The 18,512-nt window shown below is 35.5% G+C and overlaps 1 protein-coding gene across 1 annotated transcript in view; it reads right to left on the reverse strand.

Annotated features, from left to right (window-relative positions):
• ASPM (assembly factor for spindle microtubules) overlaps positions 1 to 18,512 on the reverse strand; it is a 65,916-nt gene that overhangs the window by 23,147 nt on the left and 24,257 nt on the right. Inside the window, 7 exon segments of the mRNA XM_047703966.1 lie at positions 9,318 to 9,512; positions 14,092 to 14,220; positions 14,317 to 14,459; positions 14,557 to 14,764; positions 15,896 to 16,117; positions 16,589 to 16,674; positions 16,765 to 16,910. Of these exon segments, the coding sequence (XP_047559922.1) occupies positions 9,318 to 9,512; positions 14,092 to 14,220; positions 14,317 to 14,459; positions 14,557 to 14,764; positions 15,896 to 16,117; positions 16,589 to 16,674; positions 16,765 to 16,910 (1,129 nt within the window).

Here is an 18,512-nt window from a genome sequence, read left to right on the forward strand (position 1 = left end):
ATTAAGCCGCCTCAAAAAAGTAGGGAAAAGTAAAGCAGTTATTATTCAGAGTTGCAGTTGCCATTCTTTTTCTTTTCTTTCCCCTAGATGTTCATTTGTGAAACCTTCAGACTCAAAAATTAAAGAGTGAGTGTGGATAGCTTATTATACTTTGATAATCATTTCTTCTGAACACTGTTACCAGTCTCCGTTACTGAAATGGTAATCAGTGTTGATATAGCTCATGGAAGGTAAGTTCTTCCCCTCTCATCGCTGTAGAGACTGAGCAGCACTGCCATCTGTCTGTTAATACTAAGTAGCTTTGGGGTGCCTGGGTGGTTCAGTCATTAAGCGTCTGCCTTTGGCTCAGGTCATGATCCCAGGGTCCTGGGATCGAGCCCCGAGTTGGACTCCCTCCTCAGAGGGAAGCCTGTTTCTCCCTCTCCCACTCTCCCTGCCTGTGTTCCCTCTCTCTGTGTGTATCTCTCTGTCAAATAAATAAAAATCTAAAAACAAAACAAAACAAAACAACTAAGTAGCTTTAACTACAGAGCATTATGTATAATCTACTTATTTAATTCTCACAAAAACAAAGAAACCTTACAATGCAAAACTCTTCCCAAAGTCACATACCAAATACCAAGAGTTGATATTAGGGCCTAGTTTTTCATATAAAAGAAGGTGCTCTTTCTTCTCCACTGTAGGTATCTGTAGTAGATTGCTTTCAAAACTCCAATTCTTCATCTCTCCCTATCTCCACAACCTTTGTCCTCTTACTAAAGACACAGAGTCTCTGCTTGATCTTGGCTAGGGTAGTCATAGAAAGAACACAGCATACCAGTGTAACCAGAGGTCTACAGAGGTTTCTGGCCAGAGAACAAAACAGGGTAGCCCTAAAAACACCTGGAAAGTCCCAGGGAGACTGAAGAGAAGGGGTAGTTCAGAAAAGCAATCCCTTAATGTTATGAATTCCTGGGTTCACCATTAAGCTGTGTACCATTAAGCAGACTAGCCTTTGAGTAATGATCATCACCATCTAGATCCCAAACTGGTCACTCGATGACATACACATGGGACTGATACAAGTATCCCTGTAAACGCTTTAAAAAAGGAACTGATGTTGAAGCCGTACCCATAGAAGGCTGATAAGAAGTTGTGGCCAGAACCCAGCATGGCAGATCATCTCATAAAACTAAAATATCAACATTCACATAACATTCAAAATAGTCAAGATGTAATTAAAAATTACTTGGCATAAAAACAGAATGAAAACGTCAACTTCCATGGGAAAAGACGATCGATAGATGCCAATGGAGATGACCTAGACATTGGAATTACCTGACAAAGACTTTAAAACAGCAGATGTAAAAATGTTCCAAAAGTTGAAACTGATGGAAGAATAGAAAGTCTCAGCAAAAACATCAAAGATACAAATAAGAACCAAATGAAAATATTAGAACTGAAAAACACAATAACCAAAATAAAAAAAACTCACTGGAATGGCTCAAGAGCAGAAAAAAGATGATAAAACAATCAACATACTTGAAGATCAATACAAAGAATCTAGTTTGAAAAAGAAAAATGATTTAAGAAAGAAATATCTCAACAAACTAAAAATAGAGAGGAACTTTTTCAATATGATAAAGAACATGTATTCAAACCTACAGCTAACATCAAACTTAATGGTGAGAAACTAGATGCTTTTCCCTTAAGATCTGGAATAACAAAAGGAGGTACCCACACCATTCCTATTCAACATCTACTAGAGTCCTGGCTAATGTAGTAAGAAAAGGATATAAAAGGTATGCAAAAAACAAAAATAATAAATCTTTCTTTGTCCACAGGTGACCTGATCATCTATGTAGACAATCCAAAGAAAGGACCAAAAAAACTCCTGGAACTAACAAAGAAGTAGAGCAAATTTGTAGCATATTAGTATTAGTATTAGTAGCAACAAACAAACAAAAAAACAAACAAAAAACCCACTTCAAAATACACCTAATATACACAGGATTTGTCTGAGGAAAACTATGAAACTAATGAAAGAAATCAAAGAAGATCTAATTAAATGGAGAGAGAGAGATCACGTTCATTGGTAGAAGACTCAATGCTGACAGTTATTCCCAACTTAGTCTATAAATTCAGTGCAATCTCAATCAAAATCTTGCCTAGTTACTCTGTGGATACCAGCAAACTGATTTTAAAGTTAACTGGAGAGGCAAAAGACCCAGACTGGCAAACATAATATTAAAGGGAAAGAAAGCTGGAGGACCAACATTATCCAACTTCAAAACTTAATATAAAACTATAGTATTCGAGGGGTGCCTGGGTGGCTCAGTGGGTTAAGTCTCTGCCTTCAGCTCAGGTCATGGTCTCAGGGTCCTGGGGTCCAGCCCCGCATCAGGCTCTCTGCTCAGCAGGGAGCCTGCTTCCCTCTCTCTTTGCCTGCCTCTCTACATACTTGTGATCTATATCTCTGTCAAATAAATAAATAAAATCTTAAAAAAAAACTATACTATTTGAGACAGTATGGTATTGGCAAATTAATAGACAAATAGGTCACTAGAACAGAATAGGGAGTCCAGAAGTATACCCATGCAACACAGTCAATTGATCTTTAGCAAAGGAACAACCCAAGTGAGTACACAAAGGATAATTTTGTTTGGTTTCAAAAAATGACGCTGGAATAAGCAAACATAAGAAAAAAATGAATCTCAACACTGACTCTTTACCTTTCACAAAAATTAACCAAAATAAATCATAGATCTAAATGTACAATGTAAAATCATAGAACAATATCTAGAAGATAACAACAGAATATCTGAGGGACTTTGGGTTTGGCAATGGCTTTTTAGATATAATGCCAAAAGTATAATCCATGAAAGAAAAAAAAAACTGATCTCCGGTTTCATTAAAATTAAAAAATTCTGCTCTGTGAAAAACCGTTAACAGAACAAAAAGATAAGCCACAGACTAGGAGAAAATATTTGCAAAATACATATCTGATAAAGGATTTGTATCCAAATCCTTTAAACAAAGAACATTTAAAACTCCACAAGAAAATAAAAAATGGACAGTAAGAATTAAAAAATTGGCAAAAGATCTGAACACATCATAAAAGAAGATATACAGATGGTAAATAAGCATATGAAAAGATGCTCAACATCATACAGCATTAGAGAATTGCAAACTGGAATAACATGATGCCAATATACATCTATTAGAATGGCTAAAATCTAAAACACCACATACCAAATGCTGGCCAGGAAGGAGAGCAACAGGAAGTCTCATTCATTGCTGGTGGGAATGCAAAATGATACAGCTACTGTGAAAGACGGTTTGATACTTTCTCACAAACTTAGTTTTATCATATGATCAGGCAATTCCACTCCAAGGTACCTACCCAAAGAGGCTGAAAACAGGTCCACAGAAAAAAACATCTGTACACAGATGTTTATAATACCTTTATTCATAACTGCCAAAAATCAGAAGCAACCAAGATACCCTTCAATAGGTAAATGGATTAAAAAAAAAAAAAAAACCCTGAAGTAAATCCAACATTGGAATGTTATTCAATGATAAAAACAAGTAAGTTATCAAGCCCAAAAAACACATTAAAGCAACTTAAATGTATATTGCTAAGGGAGAGAAACCAATCTGAAAAGGCTACATACTGATGGATGCAAACTACAGGACATTCTGGGGGGAAAAAAAAAACAAAAAACAACTACGGAGACAGTAAAAAAAAAATCAGGGTTTGTCAGGAATTGTGAGGAGGGGTAAGGGATGATTAGGTGGAGTACACAGGATTTTCAGGGCAGGATTTTGATCAAACACATGTAACGACACCACACAAAAAGTGAACCCTAATTGAACTATGGACCTTAGTTAATAATAATGTATCACTGTGGGTTTATAAGTTGTAAAAAATGTACTACAAAAAAATAAAGCAAAGCAACAGAAATGATAAACATCTGCATTAACAGCATAGAATATTATTCTGATGTATTGTTTATTTTTTTTAAAGATTTTATTTATTTATTTGGCAGACAGAGATCACAAATAAGCAGAGAGGCAGGCAGAGAGGAAGGGAAGCAGGCTCCCTGCTGAGCAGAGAGCCCGATGTGGGACTCGATCCTAGGACCCTGAGATCATGACCTGAGCCGAAGGTGGAGGCTTAACCCACTGAGCTATCTAGGCGCCCCTCTGATGTATTGTTTAAAATATTTATTATGATTAAGCAAAAATTAACATTCCCTGATGTGATTTTAATTGCATATAGATGTAGTAAGCAAGATAACTAAACATAAAGTGGGAGACAGGGCACAGAGGGACTTAGATAGTGGTAGGCTTTCTATATTCAACTTAAAGTAATAAAATATAATTCTAAGTATATTAAAAGTTACATATACTGTAACCCCTAGAGCAATCACCAAAAGACAAAACAAACAATAAAAACCTGTCCAAAGGGAAACAGTCAGAAAGAAAATAGACTAAAGTGTAACACTATCAAGCGTTCAGAGAATTGAAAAGCCAGGAAAGGGGAAAGGGAAGAATGAAAGAATGGAAACATTCAGAAACAATAAAAGGATAGACCTAAATTCACAAATATCAATAAATGCTTAATATATAGTCTAAACCACCAATCAAATGACAGAGATACATGAAAAAAAAAAAAAAAACAACGAAATGCTGGCTAGACTTCATGTCATACATAATCATGTAAGTAATTAACAAGTAAAAGGAAAGAAAAAAAATATCCTGCAGATGGTAGTGAAGTCCACAACCAAGCTGGAGTAATTAAATTACAGCCAGCAAGGTAGATTTCAGAGCAAAGAAAACTATGAGAGATAAAAAAAGAACATTACATAATGATAAAAGACCCACCTCACCAAGAAAATAGAACCATCTCAAATATGCACGTGCCTAAATACAGAGTGTCAATATACATGATGACAAAATGAAAAGAACTGAAAGAAGAAACACATATTCCATTACAGTTGAGAGATTTACACAATATTCTTTTACTGAGAGAGCAAACAGAAAATCAGTCAGGATATAAAAGAACTAAATAACACCAAACAAACAGATTTAACATTTACAGAACACTTTACCCAACAACAACAGAATACACATTCTTTTTTAAGTATGCGAACATTCACCAAGACTAGGGATCAGCAAACTTCCTGTAAAAGATTAGGAGAAAATAGTTGCAAAACACTGACAAAGAATTTGTCTCCAGAATATGGTAAGAACTCTCAAAACTCTCAAAATTCTCAAACCTCAATAAGATAAACAATTCAATTACAATAATAAGCAAAAGATTTCAACAGACACTTCACAAGATATCCTGAAGACAATCAAGCACTTGAAAACATATATGTCATTTGTGATTAGGGAAATGAAAAATAAAACCAAGATTAGATACCACTACACATCTAAAACAATGGCTAAAAAACATTGACATCATAGTGTTGGAAGATGTGGAGCAATGAGAACTCGTATGCACTAGGGTTGAAATGAAAAGTGGTAGAGCCACTCTAGAAACCAGTTTGCCAGTATCTTATAAAGTTAAACATACACTTACCAAGTGCCCAGCAATCCCACTCATAAATATTTACCTTCAAGAAATGAAATTACGGGGCACTGGGTGGCTCAGTGGGTTAAGCCTCTGCCTTCGGCTCAGGTCATGATCTTAGGGTCCTGGGACCAAGGCCCACATCTGGCTCTCTGCTCAGCAGGGAGCCTGCTTTTCCCTTCTATCTCTGCCTGCCTTTCTGCCTACTTGTGATCTCTCTTTCTGTGTCAAATAAATAAATAAAGCCTTAAAAAAAAAAAAGAAATGAAATTACCTAAAACTGGGAACAACACAAATATCTTTCAACAGGTTAATGTAAAATCAAATTGTGGGGGGCACCTGGGTGGCTCAGTGGGTTAAGCCTCTACCTTCAGTTCAGGTCATGGTTTCAGGGTCCTGGGATCAAGCCCTGCATCGGGCTCTCTGCTCGGCAGGAATCCTGCTTCCCCCCCCCCCCCCCCCCCCCCCCGCCGGCCTGCCTCTCTGCCTACTTGTGATCTCTCTCTCTCTGTCAAATAAATAATAAAATCTTAAAAAAAAAAAATCAAATTGTGGTACCTCCATACAACAGAATACTACTCAGCAATGAAAACAAACTATTCATATATGCAACAACTTAAAGGAGTCTCAAAGGCATTACGCTCGGTGAAAAAACGTGAATCTCAAAAGGTTACGTACTATATGGCTCCATTTAGGTGACATTCTCAAAAAGGCCAAACTATGGTAACAGAGAACAGAGTTATGGTCACCTGGACCTGAGTGTAGCTGGAGGAATGACAACATACAGCACCCAAAAGTTTTTCTGGGTGATGAACTGTTCTGTAACCTGACTGAGATAGTGATTACACAAATATGTACATGTGTTTAACTTTATGGAACGGCACATAAAAAAAGGTCTATTTTACTGAGTGCTAATTTAAAAATTAAAATTTTAATGTTTTTTGGGGCGCCTGGGTGGCTCAGTGGGTTAAAGCCTCTGCCTTCGGCTCAGGTCATGATCCCAGGGTCCTGGGATCGAGCCCCACGTCGGGCTCTCTGCTCAGCGGGGAGCCTGCTTCCTCCTCTCTCTCTGCCTGTCTCTCTGCCTACTTGTGATCTCTGTCTGTCAAATGAATAAATAAAATTTAAAAAAAAATTTTAATGTTTTTTAAACTAAATTTTTAAAAATGTATCATATAGATAGACCTCTTGCATCAAATCATAAAACCAAGTTAGGAGACATTTAAACAAGACCAAAATAGGGAATAGATACCATGTTCAGTATTTATTAAATCTCAAATTCCAACACTTTTGAACTTCAGATTCTAAATATGTATGAAAATGCAGAGAACTAAAATAACTAAAAACTTGGGGCATCCAGGTGGCTCAGACATTAAACATCTGCCTTCGGCTCAGGTCATGATTTCAGGGTCCTGGGATCAAGCCCTACATCTGCTCCCTGCTCACTGGGAAGCCTGCTTCTCCCTCTCCCATTCCTCTTGCTTGTATTCCCTCTCTTGCTGTCTGTCTCTGTCAAATAAGTAAATAAATAAAATCTTAAAAAGAAAGAACTAAAAACTTCTTTAAAAAAAAATGAAGGAGGACTTATCTACTAGATATCCAGATTTCACATAAAGTCAGAATACAAGGCCCAAAGAAAGAAAAAAAAAAAAAAAAACCAATAGAACAGAAAAAAGCACAGATAGGAACAGAAGCACAGAATAAGAATTTTTGATGTATGCTGAAGGTGGCACAGTAATAAGGCAAGGATGGTTGTTTCAGTAAAACGACTGAAACAACTGGATATCCATTTAAAAAAAAGTTCTGTAACACAAATGAGGAGAGATCTAAATGTGAAAGATAATACACTAAAGCTTTTAGAATATAATGTAGAAGAGTATCTTCAAAAGGCCTTGGGTTATGGTACACAAAAATACACTAACCATCATTGAAAATTAAGAATTTTCATTTCATAAAACAATAAATCACAGTCAAGGAGAAGGTATTTAAACACCCAAATCCAACAAAATTCTAATAACCAGAATATTCAACATATCTTACAAATCCATAAGAAGGCAAACAATCAAAATGAAAAACTGAAAAGAGACTTGAAATAGCGCTTCACAAGAGAAGATTTCCAGTTTAAAAAGGTGTCCAATATCATTAATTATCAAGAAAATGCAAATTAAAACTACTTCAGGATACGACTACACAACCACTAGAATGGCTAAAATTAAAAAGACAATTTCCAAGTATTTATTTACCTGAGCATGGAGTTATATGATCGCTCTTAAACAGCTGGTGTGTGCTACAGTCGCTTTATAAACTTTTTGGCACTATCTACGAAAACTGAAATCTATATACTCAAAAACCAAACAACTGGACTCATGTATATATCAAACAGAGTGAGTACATTTCACACCAGAAGGCACATTCATGGGAGCATTCATTACTCATAATGACTCAGAACCAGAAAGCCAAATGTCCATCAACAATAGAAAAGATAAGTAAATTACAGAATATTATAGACTGAAAGTTAAATCACAGTAACACTCAACGCTGATAAATCTCACAAATTTAATAACGTAGAATAAAAGAATTTACATGGTTTGAACCTACCTACATAAAATTCAAATAACAGGCAAGACAAAATTATAGTGTTTAGAGAAGATGTCTAGAAAAATGGCATATATTAGAATAATGGTTATGGGCAGGGGTAAGGGACTTAATGGATTGTGAAATGGCTTCTGAGAAGCTGACAATATTCTATTTCTTGACCTAGTAGTGGTTAAGTGGGTATTAACTTTGTGAAAAACTATTGGGCTTTACATTTGTGTTCTGTGCCATTTTCCATGTGTAATATTTTACATTAAAAAAAGTTAAAAAAAAAAAAAAGAAATCAGAATCTTTCACTTATCAATAGTAGTAGCCAGACACAAAAATTTCTAAATTTATAAAACAGATAAAATTATGGGGTGAAGCTTCAATGACACTTACATAGCACAAATTTAAATAGTACACCTCTGCTGTTATTAAAATAGAACCTAATATCAAAAACATATAAAGAATTTGTCTTATATGTAGATATGTTCAATTTTTTTTACTAAGTAGAAAACTAATATAGGTATTCTATAGATTATAGGTGATATTTTGTTATATGCCAACCAAATGGGCTACAGAGGAAAACATGCACACATTTATCCCAAAATAAGTTCCAGAACCCACAGTGGAGATTAAACGATGAGCTTGGTTGAGTGTGTGGATACACAAAGTAAAATGATACAGTATGTCAGCATGTCCCATGGAGCATAAGGCTATAAATCCCTACTATAAAACAAAGAAGACAGAAGAGGTAAAGAATTAGACTTCAGAGAAAAGGAGGTATTTCAATTTGTTTGAGACTTATGCTGAATACAGCAAAGAGTTTTAGAGGTAGTAGGAAGATATTAAATATTTGTTCAAGTACCAGAAAAATTTGAAAGCCTAAAATATAACTGAAAACTTTATCATATTTTACTTTCTTCCTTAAAAATGTCACTAAAAGGGGCGTCTAAGTGGCTCAATGGTTAAGCCTCTGCCTTCAGCTCAGATCACGGTCTCAGGGTCCTGGAATCGAGCCCCACATCAGGCTCTCTGCTCAGTGGGGAGCCTGCTTCCCCCTCTCTCTCTCTGCCTGTCTCTCTGCCTACTTGTGATCTTGCTCTCTCTGTCAAATAAATAAATGAAATCTTAAAAAAAAGTCATTAAAACTTTTTAAATTCCAAAACCCAGGATACTATACCTGAATAACTGATGCTGATTCATTTTGAACTTTTTCTAGTTTTTCCTTTTTTAACATTAATAATTTTCTCTGTGCTAAGAGTCTTCGCCAGTATTTCTGAATGGTCGATGCTGCATTAATCTCCTTCTTCAATCGTTGTTTACTTAGGAAATTGATTACAGCTGATTGAATAATTCTTGCAGCTTTGTCTCGCTCCTAAAAAAAAAAAAAAAAAAAAAAAAGCAAAGATGAACCAGAAGCTTACTTACTGGGGCGCCTGGGTGGCTCAGTGGGTTAAAGCCTCTGCCTTCGGCTCAGGTCATGATCTCAGGGTCCTGGAATTGAGCCCCGCATCAGGCTCTCTGCTCAAGCAGGGAGCCTGCTTCCTCCTCTCTCTCTCTGCCTGCCTCTCTGCCTACTTGTGATCTCTGTCTGTCAAATAAATAAATAAAATCTTTAAAAAAAAAAAAAAAGCTTAATTACTTAAGTTTGTAAGAAAATCATCTATTAAATATTAATCAAACTGATCCTGAAAATAAAACATCCCCCCGACTTAAGATATGCTCATCTTTGGAATATAGATACTTCCAAGAATGTTGAAAGGTCTGATAGGTAGAAATGCATATATATATTTATATAATGGAACAAAAATTCCCAAGGCTATAATCCTAAAATAAAGATCACAGGCATGTTTGATATATCATCTCAATAATCAATATAAAGGCTATTTAAATGTGGTATGTTTCAGGGTGCCTGGGTGGCTCAGTCATTAAGTGCCTGCCTTCGGCTCAGGTCAGGGTCCCAGGGTCCAGGGATCAACAGGAAGCCTACTTTTCCCTCTCCTACTCCCCCTGGTTGTGTTCTCTCTCTCGCTGTCTCTCGGTGTCAAATAAAGAAATAAAATCTTTTAAAATGAATGAATGAATGAATGAAGTATGTTTCTCAGATTACAGCCCAGAGAATTCATGTTTGATTTTGAAAAAAGCGGTGGACCACAGGAGGAAATATAAAAGAAAAAAGGAGGTCCTAAAATAAACAAAATGCCTTACAATATAAGGTAGTCTTGCTTTGTAACAACTCGAACAAAAAGGGAGAAGCAGCAAAATATTTACTTTTAGCACAGAATACTTTATGGCTTTAAGGCATAGACAATCAAGATGACAGAATATCAGGTTATGGGAAGTGGTAGCAGGACTGCTCGATAGCTTAAGTGGCCGAAAAAGAGCTACCTGCCCTGGGAGCACCACAGGCTGATACCCCATATACCTTTATTTCTGTTATTTCTAATGATGAAGTACTAGCAAAAACAACATAGGTCAAATACTTACTAGGCATCAGGCACCATTCTAAGCACTTCATGAATGCTTCATCTAAATCTCACACAACCATAAGAACAGATGAACAGGTACCACTTTTATGACTATGGGGAAACTGAGACAGAGAAGTCAAGTAGACTGTCAGTCTACTGGGCGGAAAACCAGTATTCAAACGAAGCAATCACTTTGCCACACCCTCAAGGCCAGATTTATCATTTCAGTTACCTGAATTGTAAACTAGAATATAAATTATTCCTTGTGGTGGAAAGAACAATTTATAGCATGTAGCTATAAATTTATAGTTATTTATAACTTTATGTAGCTATCTGGAACAGCTCACTATCCAAGGATGGGCTCTATATAGACATTAGATTCTAATTATTAATTAATTATAATCAGGCATTGAGATCTATGGGTGGAAACTGCACAGTATGGGAACACATTCAACTATGGAAGGGATCAAACAGCCACTCTAAGAAAGGAAAAATGTAGTTAATGGATTGAAACAAATACTAAGAAATGGTGAGAGTCATATATTACATCACTCCTAAGTGGAAAAAGACTAGACAATTCTAAAATTGGGGTAGAATTATGTCCAACAAATTGATTAAGCGATCTAACCACTGTCTGTACCCCTGTAGAGCATATGGCCTTTAAGACTATGGATATCTGTCGGGTGCCTGGGTGGCTCAGTGGGTTAAAGCCTCTGCCTTCGGCTCAGGTCATGATCCCACGGTACTGGGATCGAGCCCTGCATTGGGCTCTCTGCTCAGCGGGAAGCTTGCTTCTTCCTCTCTCTCTGCCTGCTTCTCTGCCTACTTGTGATCTCTGTCTATCAAATGAATAAATAAAATCTTTAAAAAAAAAGACTATAGATATCCAAATTAAAACCATCCCTCCACCCAGCCACAATTTAAGGAGCACAATTTCAGTTCTACAAGTTAAAAAATTTCTGGAGATATGTTTCATAGTGATGTAAATATACTTCACACTACTAAACTGTACACTTTAAAAAGAGTTAAGATAGTAAATTTTATGATGTGTTCTTTACCACAATTAAACAAAAACTGGGTTAAAAATAAGCATTTCCTATTAGCTTAAAAAAAAAAGTCAAAAGTTGCATTTGAGTCAAAAGTTCCAAGGCTAGGGGCACTCCTAGATACAGTGGGCTAAGGTAAATTTGTAGATCATCTCAATCTCAAGCAAACTAAAATGGAACAATTTTATGTGACATTAGAGAAGCTACAGATGGAAAATAGATAAATCCAAACTAGCCACTGTTTGAAAAATTTATAAACTGATGGTAAAAATTCCAATGCTGGTTAAGTCACTCCTTCTTTGCTAAATTAGACGGCATGTTATCATTTTTAATCTTATGCTATTGCTAAGCTAACCTATTACAAGTTTGTTTTATTTTACCTTGTGTATGGGCCACATACAGGGATTCACTTTGCTTTACAGTTTATGCCTACTCTTTGACAGAAGAACTAATGTGTCAGGGTACCCTTGGATAATCCTACCTCATTCATTAGGAATTGGGCCATTACTCAATTTTCACTTATCACTACAAAAACTTGAGCCAGTCTTTTCTCAATGGATAGCTTATGTGAATTATAACAATGAGATGGAAGTAAAATATAGTACCTGAAAAACTAGCTATCCATGGTAATTTTTATATGTTTATTAGATTATAATATTTCTACGACAATATATAGGGAACCTACTGCTTAATGTTCCAAATAGCAAACAAAAACATGTAATTGGATATTAGTGTAATTGTATAAGAGAGGGAGCATGGTCACCTGGAGAAAGGATAGAAGCAGTTGTCTTTAAAAAACAGGGAACTTTCTACTTCTTAAATCAGGAAAAGGGATCTTACCAGCAAATAGCTAGGAAATCTTTGTAGTTTATATCTTATTAGTATAAGGTCATCTTGAGCAGAAAATAAAGCAGATTTCATTTACCAGTCCCCCCAATTCTGATAAATATCTGTTTCATGGGATTTTTACTCTCTCATTTAATGTCATATAAACAGAATGAGTGAAATAATTTGAGGACCAGCCAGGAAAGAGTCTTTGCTGAAAACTCTCCTAAAGCAATTCTCCAAAAGCTTCCAGAGTACAAAGTTATCCTCTAAGACATACATGGGCAAGGAGGCAGATTCTAAGAAGATAAGGGGCATAAGAAGGCACAAAGAATAGATATGGTAGCAGAAAAGACCAGTTGTGAGTATAAGCCACTGCCTATTTCCCAAAAGTTACTACTAGGAGTTTGAGTGGGGTAACAGCAAATTATTTCAATTACTGTGTTATTTCCGAGTCTGACAAACTAAGACAAAATACATGGTATGTTTAAGAGTTGCCAAAATGTAGCTGTTTTATAGAGTTATTAAGAACTCTACCATAAATGCACAGTAACTCAAAATTGAGGAGCAGTATAAAGTGGAAAGTATTTCTGAAATACATGATAAGTTTATTAAACATAGCTGCTTATTTTATTTGATTTTCCAAATAAGTGAATATAAGATCATTAGTGGAAGGGGTAGGGAGAAAAAAGGATTAAAATAGTTTGTTTAACTTGATCAAGGAGACCATTTCATAGTTGGTTAAAAATTACATTTTTCTCAGAATTAAAAAAAAAAAAAGCTTACATTAACATAAAATTTTGTACTGTTGGGGTCAAAAAGGGAAATGACAAATAACATCACTATCCCTGTGCCCAGATCCCAAACAATAAATAAAACAATAGAAACCAAATTCCACTTAAAAAATTTTTCTTCTTTAAGATTTTATTTATTTGACAGAGAGAGAAAGAGCACAAGCAGGCGGAGTGGCAGGCAGAGGGAGAGGGAGAAGCAAGCTCCCCCACAGAGCAGGGAGCCCGATGTGGGGTTTGATCCCAGGACCCTAGGATCATGACCTGAGCCAAAGGCAGATGCTTAACCAACTGCGCCACCCAGGCGTCCCTCCACTTTCAAACTAATAAAGGATACACTGGAAAACAGTTTCAGACAAACAAAATGAGCTGGCCAACTGCACTACAAAATCAGACAGACACCCAGACTCCAGGGACACTCTCCAGCACCAAGATCAAGATTCCCAGAACACCACATGAAAAAATTCATGGAAAACTGCTCCCAGAGAGAGTTTAGAGTCCAGGAAGGGATAGGTTAGATTCCATGAAGGAGAAAAGAGCTAAGTCAGGTATCCTCAGTTTACTTTTGTAAATTTACAAAGGGTGTAAGTTATTCTACTTCTGCCAGAGCAAGCGAGGGAACAGTGCCTGGAAGACACATCCAGTGAAAGAAACACCAAGGCTTAGGGAGAAATACCCATCCCTAACCCAAAACACAAACAATTATTAAAATTAGGTCAATAACTTCACATATCAGTAAACTGTAAAAATCATAACGAAACTCAATCAACTGGTATTTTGTGAAGTACAATTCACATTGCAGTGTTTTCATTTTGGGGGAGTACCTGATGGCGTTTTAGATCTGTTTTTAGTTTGTATTTTCTCCAAGTTGTCTGTATAAGTCTAGCAGCTCTTGCTTCTTTACAAAGATCCAAAAGCCTTGCACAAAGAAATGACAAATAAGTGATAACCACCTAAAGGAAAACAGAAGAGATGGAAACAGAAGTTTGCCAGAGAATACGCATCTTACTGTCACCTGCTGAGACTCTTGCTAGTTGAAGAACACTTACCTTTTCGTCAGGAATTGTATTGGACATATCCGAGTGATTAATCATAGCTGGTATTCCACCAAGGTCTCTAACTGCAGACCTGACCAACTGAAAATTTTTCTTTTCATTTTCTAGAAGTTCTTTGTACAGTTCTGAAGTGTTTTCTACTATGCAAATAAAAAAGAGATTAGACAGCACCAGTCAAAAATCTGATGTGGCAAAGAAAAAACTTCAAAAGCGAATCAGCCAAAAGGGACTAACCATGATCAAATGCTTTAAAAGACAAGTCCAGAGAACTTCCGTCAGATTCAGATGACGAATTTAACACCACTGAGCCAGTCTGTGTGCATTCTACAGTTTGAGTAGTCCGCTGACATATAGCATCAAAAGGCACATAGTAAGGATGGTAGTGATGGATCAGGTAACATAATACACGGCCATCTGAGAAAGATACTGTAAAATTCTCCACCTGATTGGAAATAGCAGGAAAATGATTAACTATATTGGATAGTAATATAGATATTAATGGTTTTGTAGTGCATATTTCCTTTTAATAGCTAAGAAAATCACATTAGTGGCTAATAGTGCCTAGAATAATTAATACCTTATTTATAGCCAAATTATCAATGATAAAATACTCTTTTAAAAATAGAATTTTATTGTGCTAGGAGAAATAGAGTCCCTCAAAAAATTCATGTCCTTCCTAGAATCTCAAAATATCACATTATTTGGATATAGGGCCACTGCAGGTTTAATTTTCACAGTGGAGTAGGGTAGATTCTAAATCCAAAGTAAGGTATCCTTATATGGAGAGACACACAGAGACAAACATACAGGAAGATGCTATATGAGGACAGAGGCAGAAACTGGAGTAAGGGATCCACAAGCCCAGGAATGCCAAGGATTGCCAGCAACATGAGAAGTTAAGACAAAGGTATGGAACCCATGCTCCCCTAGAGCCTTCCATAGCTCTCTAGTATTTAGTTAAAACGTAGATTATCCATGTATCTGACAAATTTTCTACTAACCATACTGTTCAAGGTATAACAGTTTACTATATTTAGTAACATGAACTCTATCATTTTTCTGGCTTCATATTCTTTACCAGATATTTTATTCATTTTCACATATTTACATTTAAGAGTATACTTCATTAAGGGTACAGAAATACAGTATTAATCAAATAAATGATTACAAAACACTCAACTTAGATTTTTTTCCTCCCCCTTGTAGCCAGTGGTCAGGTTCTCTATCATCCACTTTTAGAAGCATAGTGAGTTTATTTGCATTTACCTTTAAAATAGGGGTGTAATCCTTAGGTGCCCCTGATCTGACAAATGTCTCCTACTGAGACTGCTGACTACGGCATTTTTTCTTTCTTAGTAATACATTAAAAAATTGTGCATTATACAACTGGTGACATCTTAGATTAGATAAAATACAGTATGCGAAAACACCCTCACTCATTTAAGGAAAAGTTTGCTTATATATATAAACTACATTATTTAAGAAATGCAACATAATATTTTATGAATAAAGTTTAACTTTAACCAAAATGTACTTAAAGTCAGTGAGCTTAAACAAAAACAAAGAAACTTACTTTTTTATTATAGAAAGCACAAACAGCATTTACCCACTCCATCAACAGCTTTATGCTTTCACTATATTGTTCAAAGGAACCACTATTTCTTTTGTCTTTTTTCTTATTGATAATAGCATCAGAATGACAAGATCGTGCAGACATTGTTTTCTTCATACTCTGTGTGTGTTTTAAAAAGTCAATTTCTTCTTTTAACTGATCTAAATTAATGGAAATATCCACCTGAAACACACACAAAAAGGAATAAATATCTCTATATTTTTCATATACCATTTTAACCCACAGAAGTTAGTCATTGTCATCTTCATTTTTTTTTTAAACACAAACATAATTTATGCAGAAGTGATGGAATGCATAGTGGTTAATGTATAGCATGTCATGTGTAAGATCTGGGGTCACACAAGCCTGGATTTTAATCTCATCGCTTCTTCCTATCAATGTTCTAACATCTAGCTTCACTTTCCTTATCTATGAAGCAGTGACAACACCTACCTTACAAGGGTGTTGTGAAGATTAAATTGCAATTATTCCAGTTCCTGGGACAGAATAATCCCAGTAAGTAACAGTTATTGTTAGTCTATTTGATGAAAATGCTTTTATAAACCAATATTACTGGTTGATAAATTTGATAAAAAGTATAAAAATTTGACAAAAATTTGATAAAAAGTGTAACATTTACCAAATGTACAATACCTGAAAAGCAAAAGCTATTTTCCAAAGTAATGCAAGAGTTTTTTCTCTGTGCCTATCCACAATATCCTTAGATAGGATTGTATTTCCTATAAATGAAAAGACAGCCTATTAGCACAATATATGTACATATCAGTTTTTGGTGAGAAGAAAAACTTTTATCTTTACTCAATTTTTACCATGCTCATCATTTAATTGAATTCCTTGTGATCTAAGAATTTGAAGAACAATATCAACATTGTGCATCTTCTGAAGACGACTTATTGCAGGAATCCTGAGTTTCTTTGAGAGATTCCAGTCTCGTGTGAGAAGTTCCATGATTCGCCTAACAATAAAGAAATTTTCAGACGACACTCTCATATAAAAACATATGTGAAAAGCTCCCGGCATCAAAAGGTGAGGCTCAAACCAGGCCCCAAAATATCATAAATATCCTGCCTTTACCCTCCCCACATTGAGACACTAAGAATCAATGTATGATTGTTCTTACCATGTAAAGAAATAAACTTAACTTTCCTTTAAAAAACAAACAAAAAATACAAGATGAACTTTATTTAATTACAGCTACCACCCACATAAATCCCCCTAATCTGAAGGATTTTAAGTGAGAAAGATCCCCAAAAACTAACTGAAAACTCTTGCTCCACAATTAGCAAATAAGAGTCATTTCTCATTTTAAGCCTGCTGTTTGAGGTTTATGAACAGAATGTAAGAAAAAAAGATGAGACATAATACACAAATGCACACATGAACAAAATAATAGAGTTCTACAGGAAAAAAAGAAAGGGAAAGGAAGGGAGAAAGTATATTTGTGGAGGGACTACTATATTCTACACATCAAGCAAGTGCTTTCTTTTCTTATTTTAGTCCTCATAGCAAGTCCTATAATCAGGCATTATTATTGTTGTTTTTTTTTTCTTCAGATGAAGAAACCAAAGCCCAAAGGAATTTAGTAAACTGCCTATAGTCACATAGTTAGTAATATGAACTAAAACTCAGTCTTATCAGATTCAGAAGCCATTCCGTTATACCTATGCCAGATTATTGTAAAAATATTTGAGTGCCTACCTTAAGAAGACATATATACTACAACTTAAATTCAAACCTGTAATATCATCTATGTCACTAGTATTTTATCTACTAGACAATAATCAGTATTTCTACAGGAAAAGCAAACCCCAAAAGAGTATTGCAGATAGCTAAAATTTGGCAGAATTGTTTACAGAACTGAAATTTGGAGAACTATTTATATAACAATAATTTCTAAAGGTTAGAAAGTTACTCAAGATCATTCCAGGCTAACCACTCAATCAACATATGAAGTATTTCTGCAACACTAGGCCAATCCATTACCTATGACATCAGTAGATTAACCACTCTCAAGCATTCTCAAATGACTTTGAAGATTCAGGATCATTTTGCTGACACCTAAGAAAGTAGAATCTGGTATGCAAAATCAAGTCTCTTAACTAGTTAGAATTCCTGACCAACAAAAAAGCATCAATATCCAACACTGCTAAGTCCTTAGTAACTCTCGTAAAGACCTAAAAAATGTCTTCCATTGTGGAAAATAGCAGTGAACATAAAACCAGTCAGTGCCCCTCCTAGAAAGTGGAGAAAGTCTAAAAACGTGAATTCCTATTGGCCAGAAAACACATGTAGTGGCTTGGATGTATGAAATGAAACAAATTAAACAAATATAAAAATAACATGTGGAACATTTTCAGCAAATGCTCTAGACTATATGGAAATTACTCAAGTGATAACTAAAGAAAAGTTCAAAAGACCATTACTTTGTCGTGAGAACATATAATCAGAAAAGAATATTCATGGAATTTAATTTAGAAAGAAGCAAGTGACATGTATGTTGTTTTTGAAGAACTAGGGATTCATAAAGTTCCAGAGATCCCTTCCTCACATATGTCAA

This window comes from Lutra lutra, chromosome 15, assembly GCF_902655055.1.
Source record: "Lutra lutra chromosome 15, mLutLut1.2, whole genome shotgun sequence".
In the NCBI taxonomy this organism is placed as follows: Eukaryota; Metazoa; Chordata; class Mammalia; order Carnivora; family Mustelidae; genus Lutra; species Lutra lutra.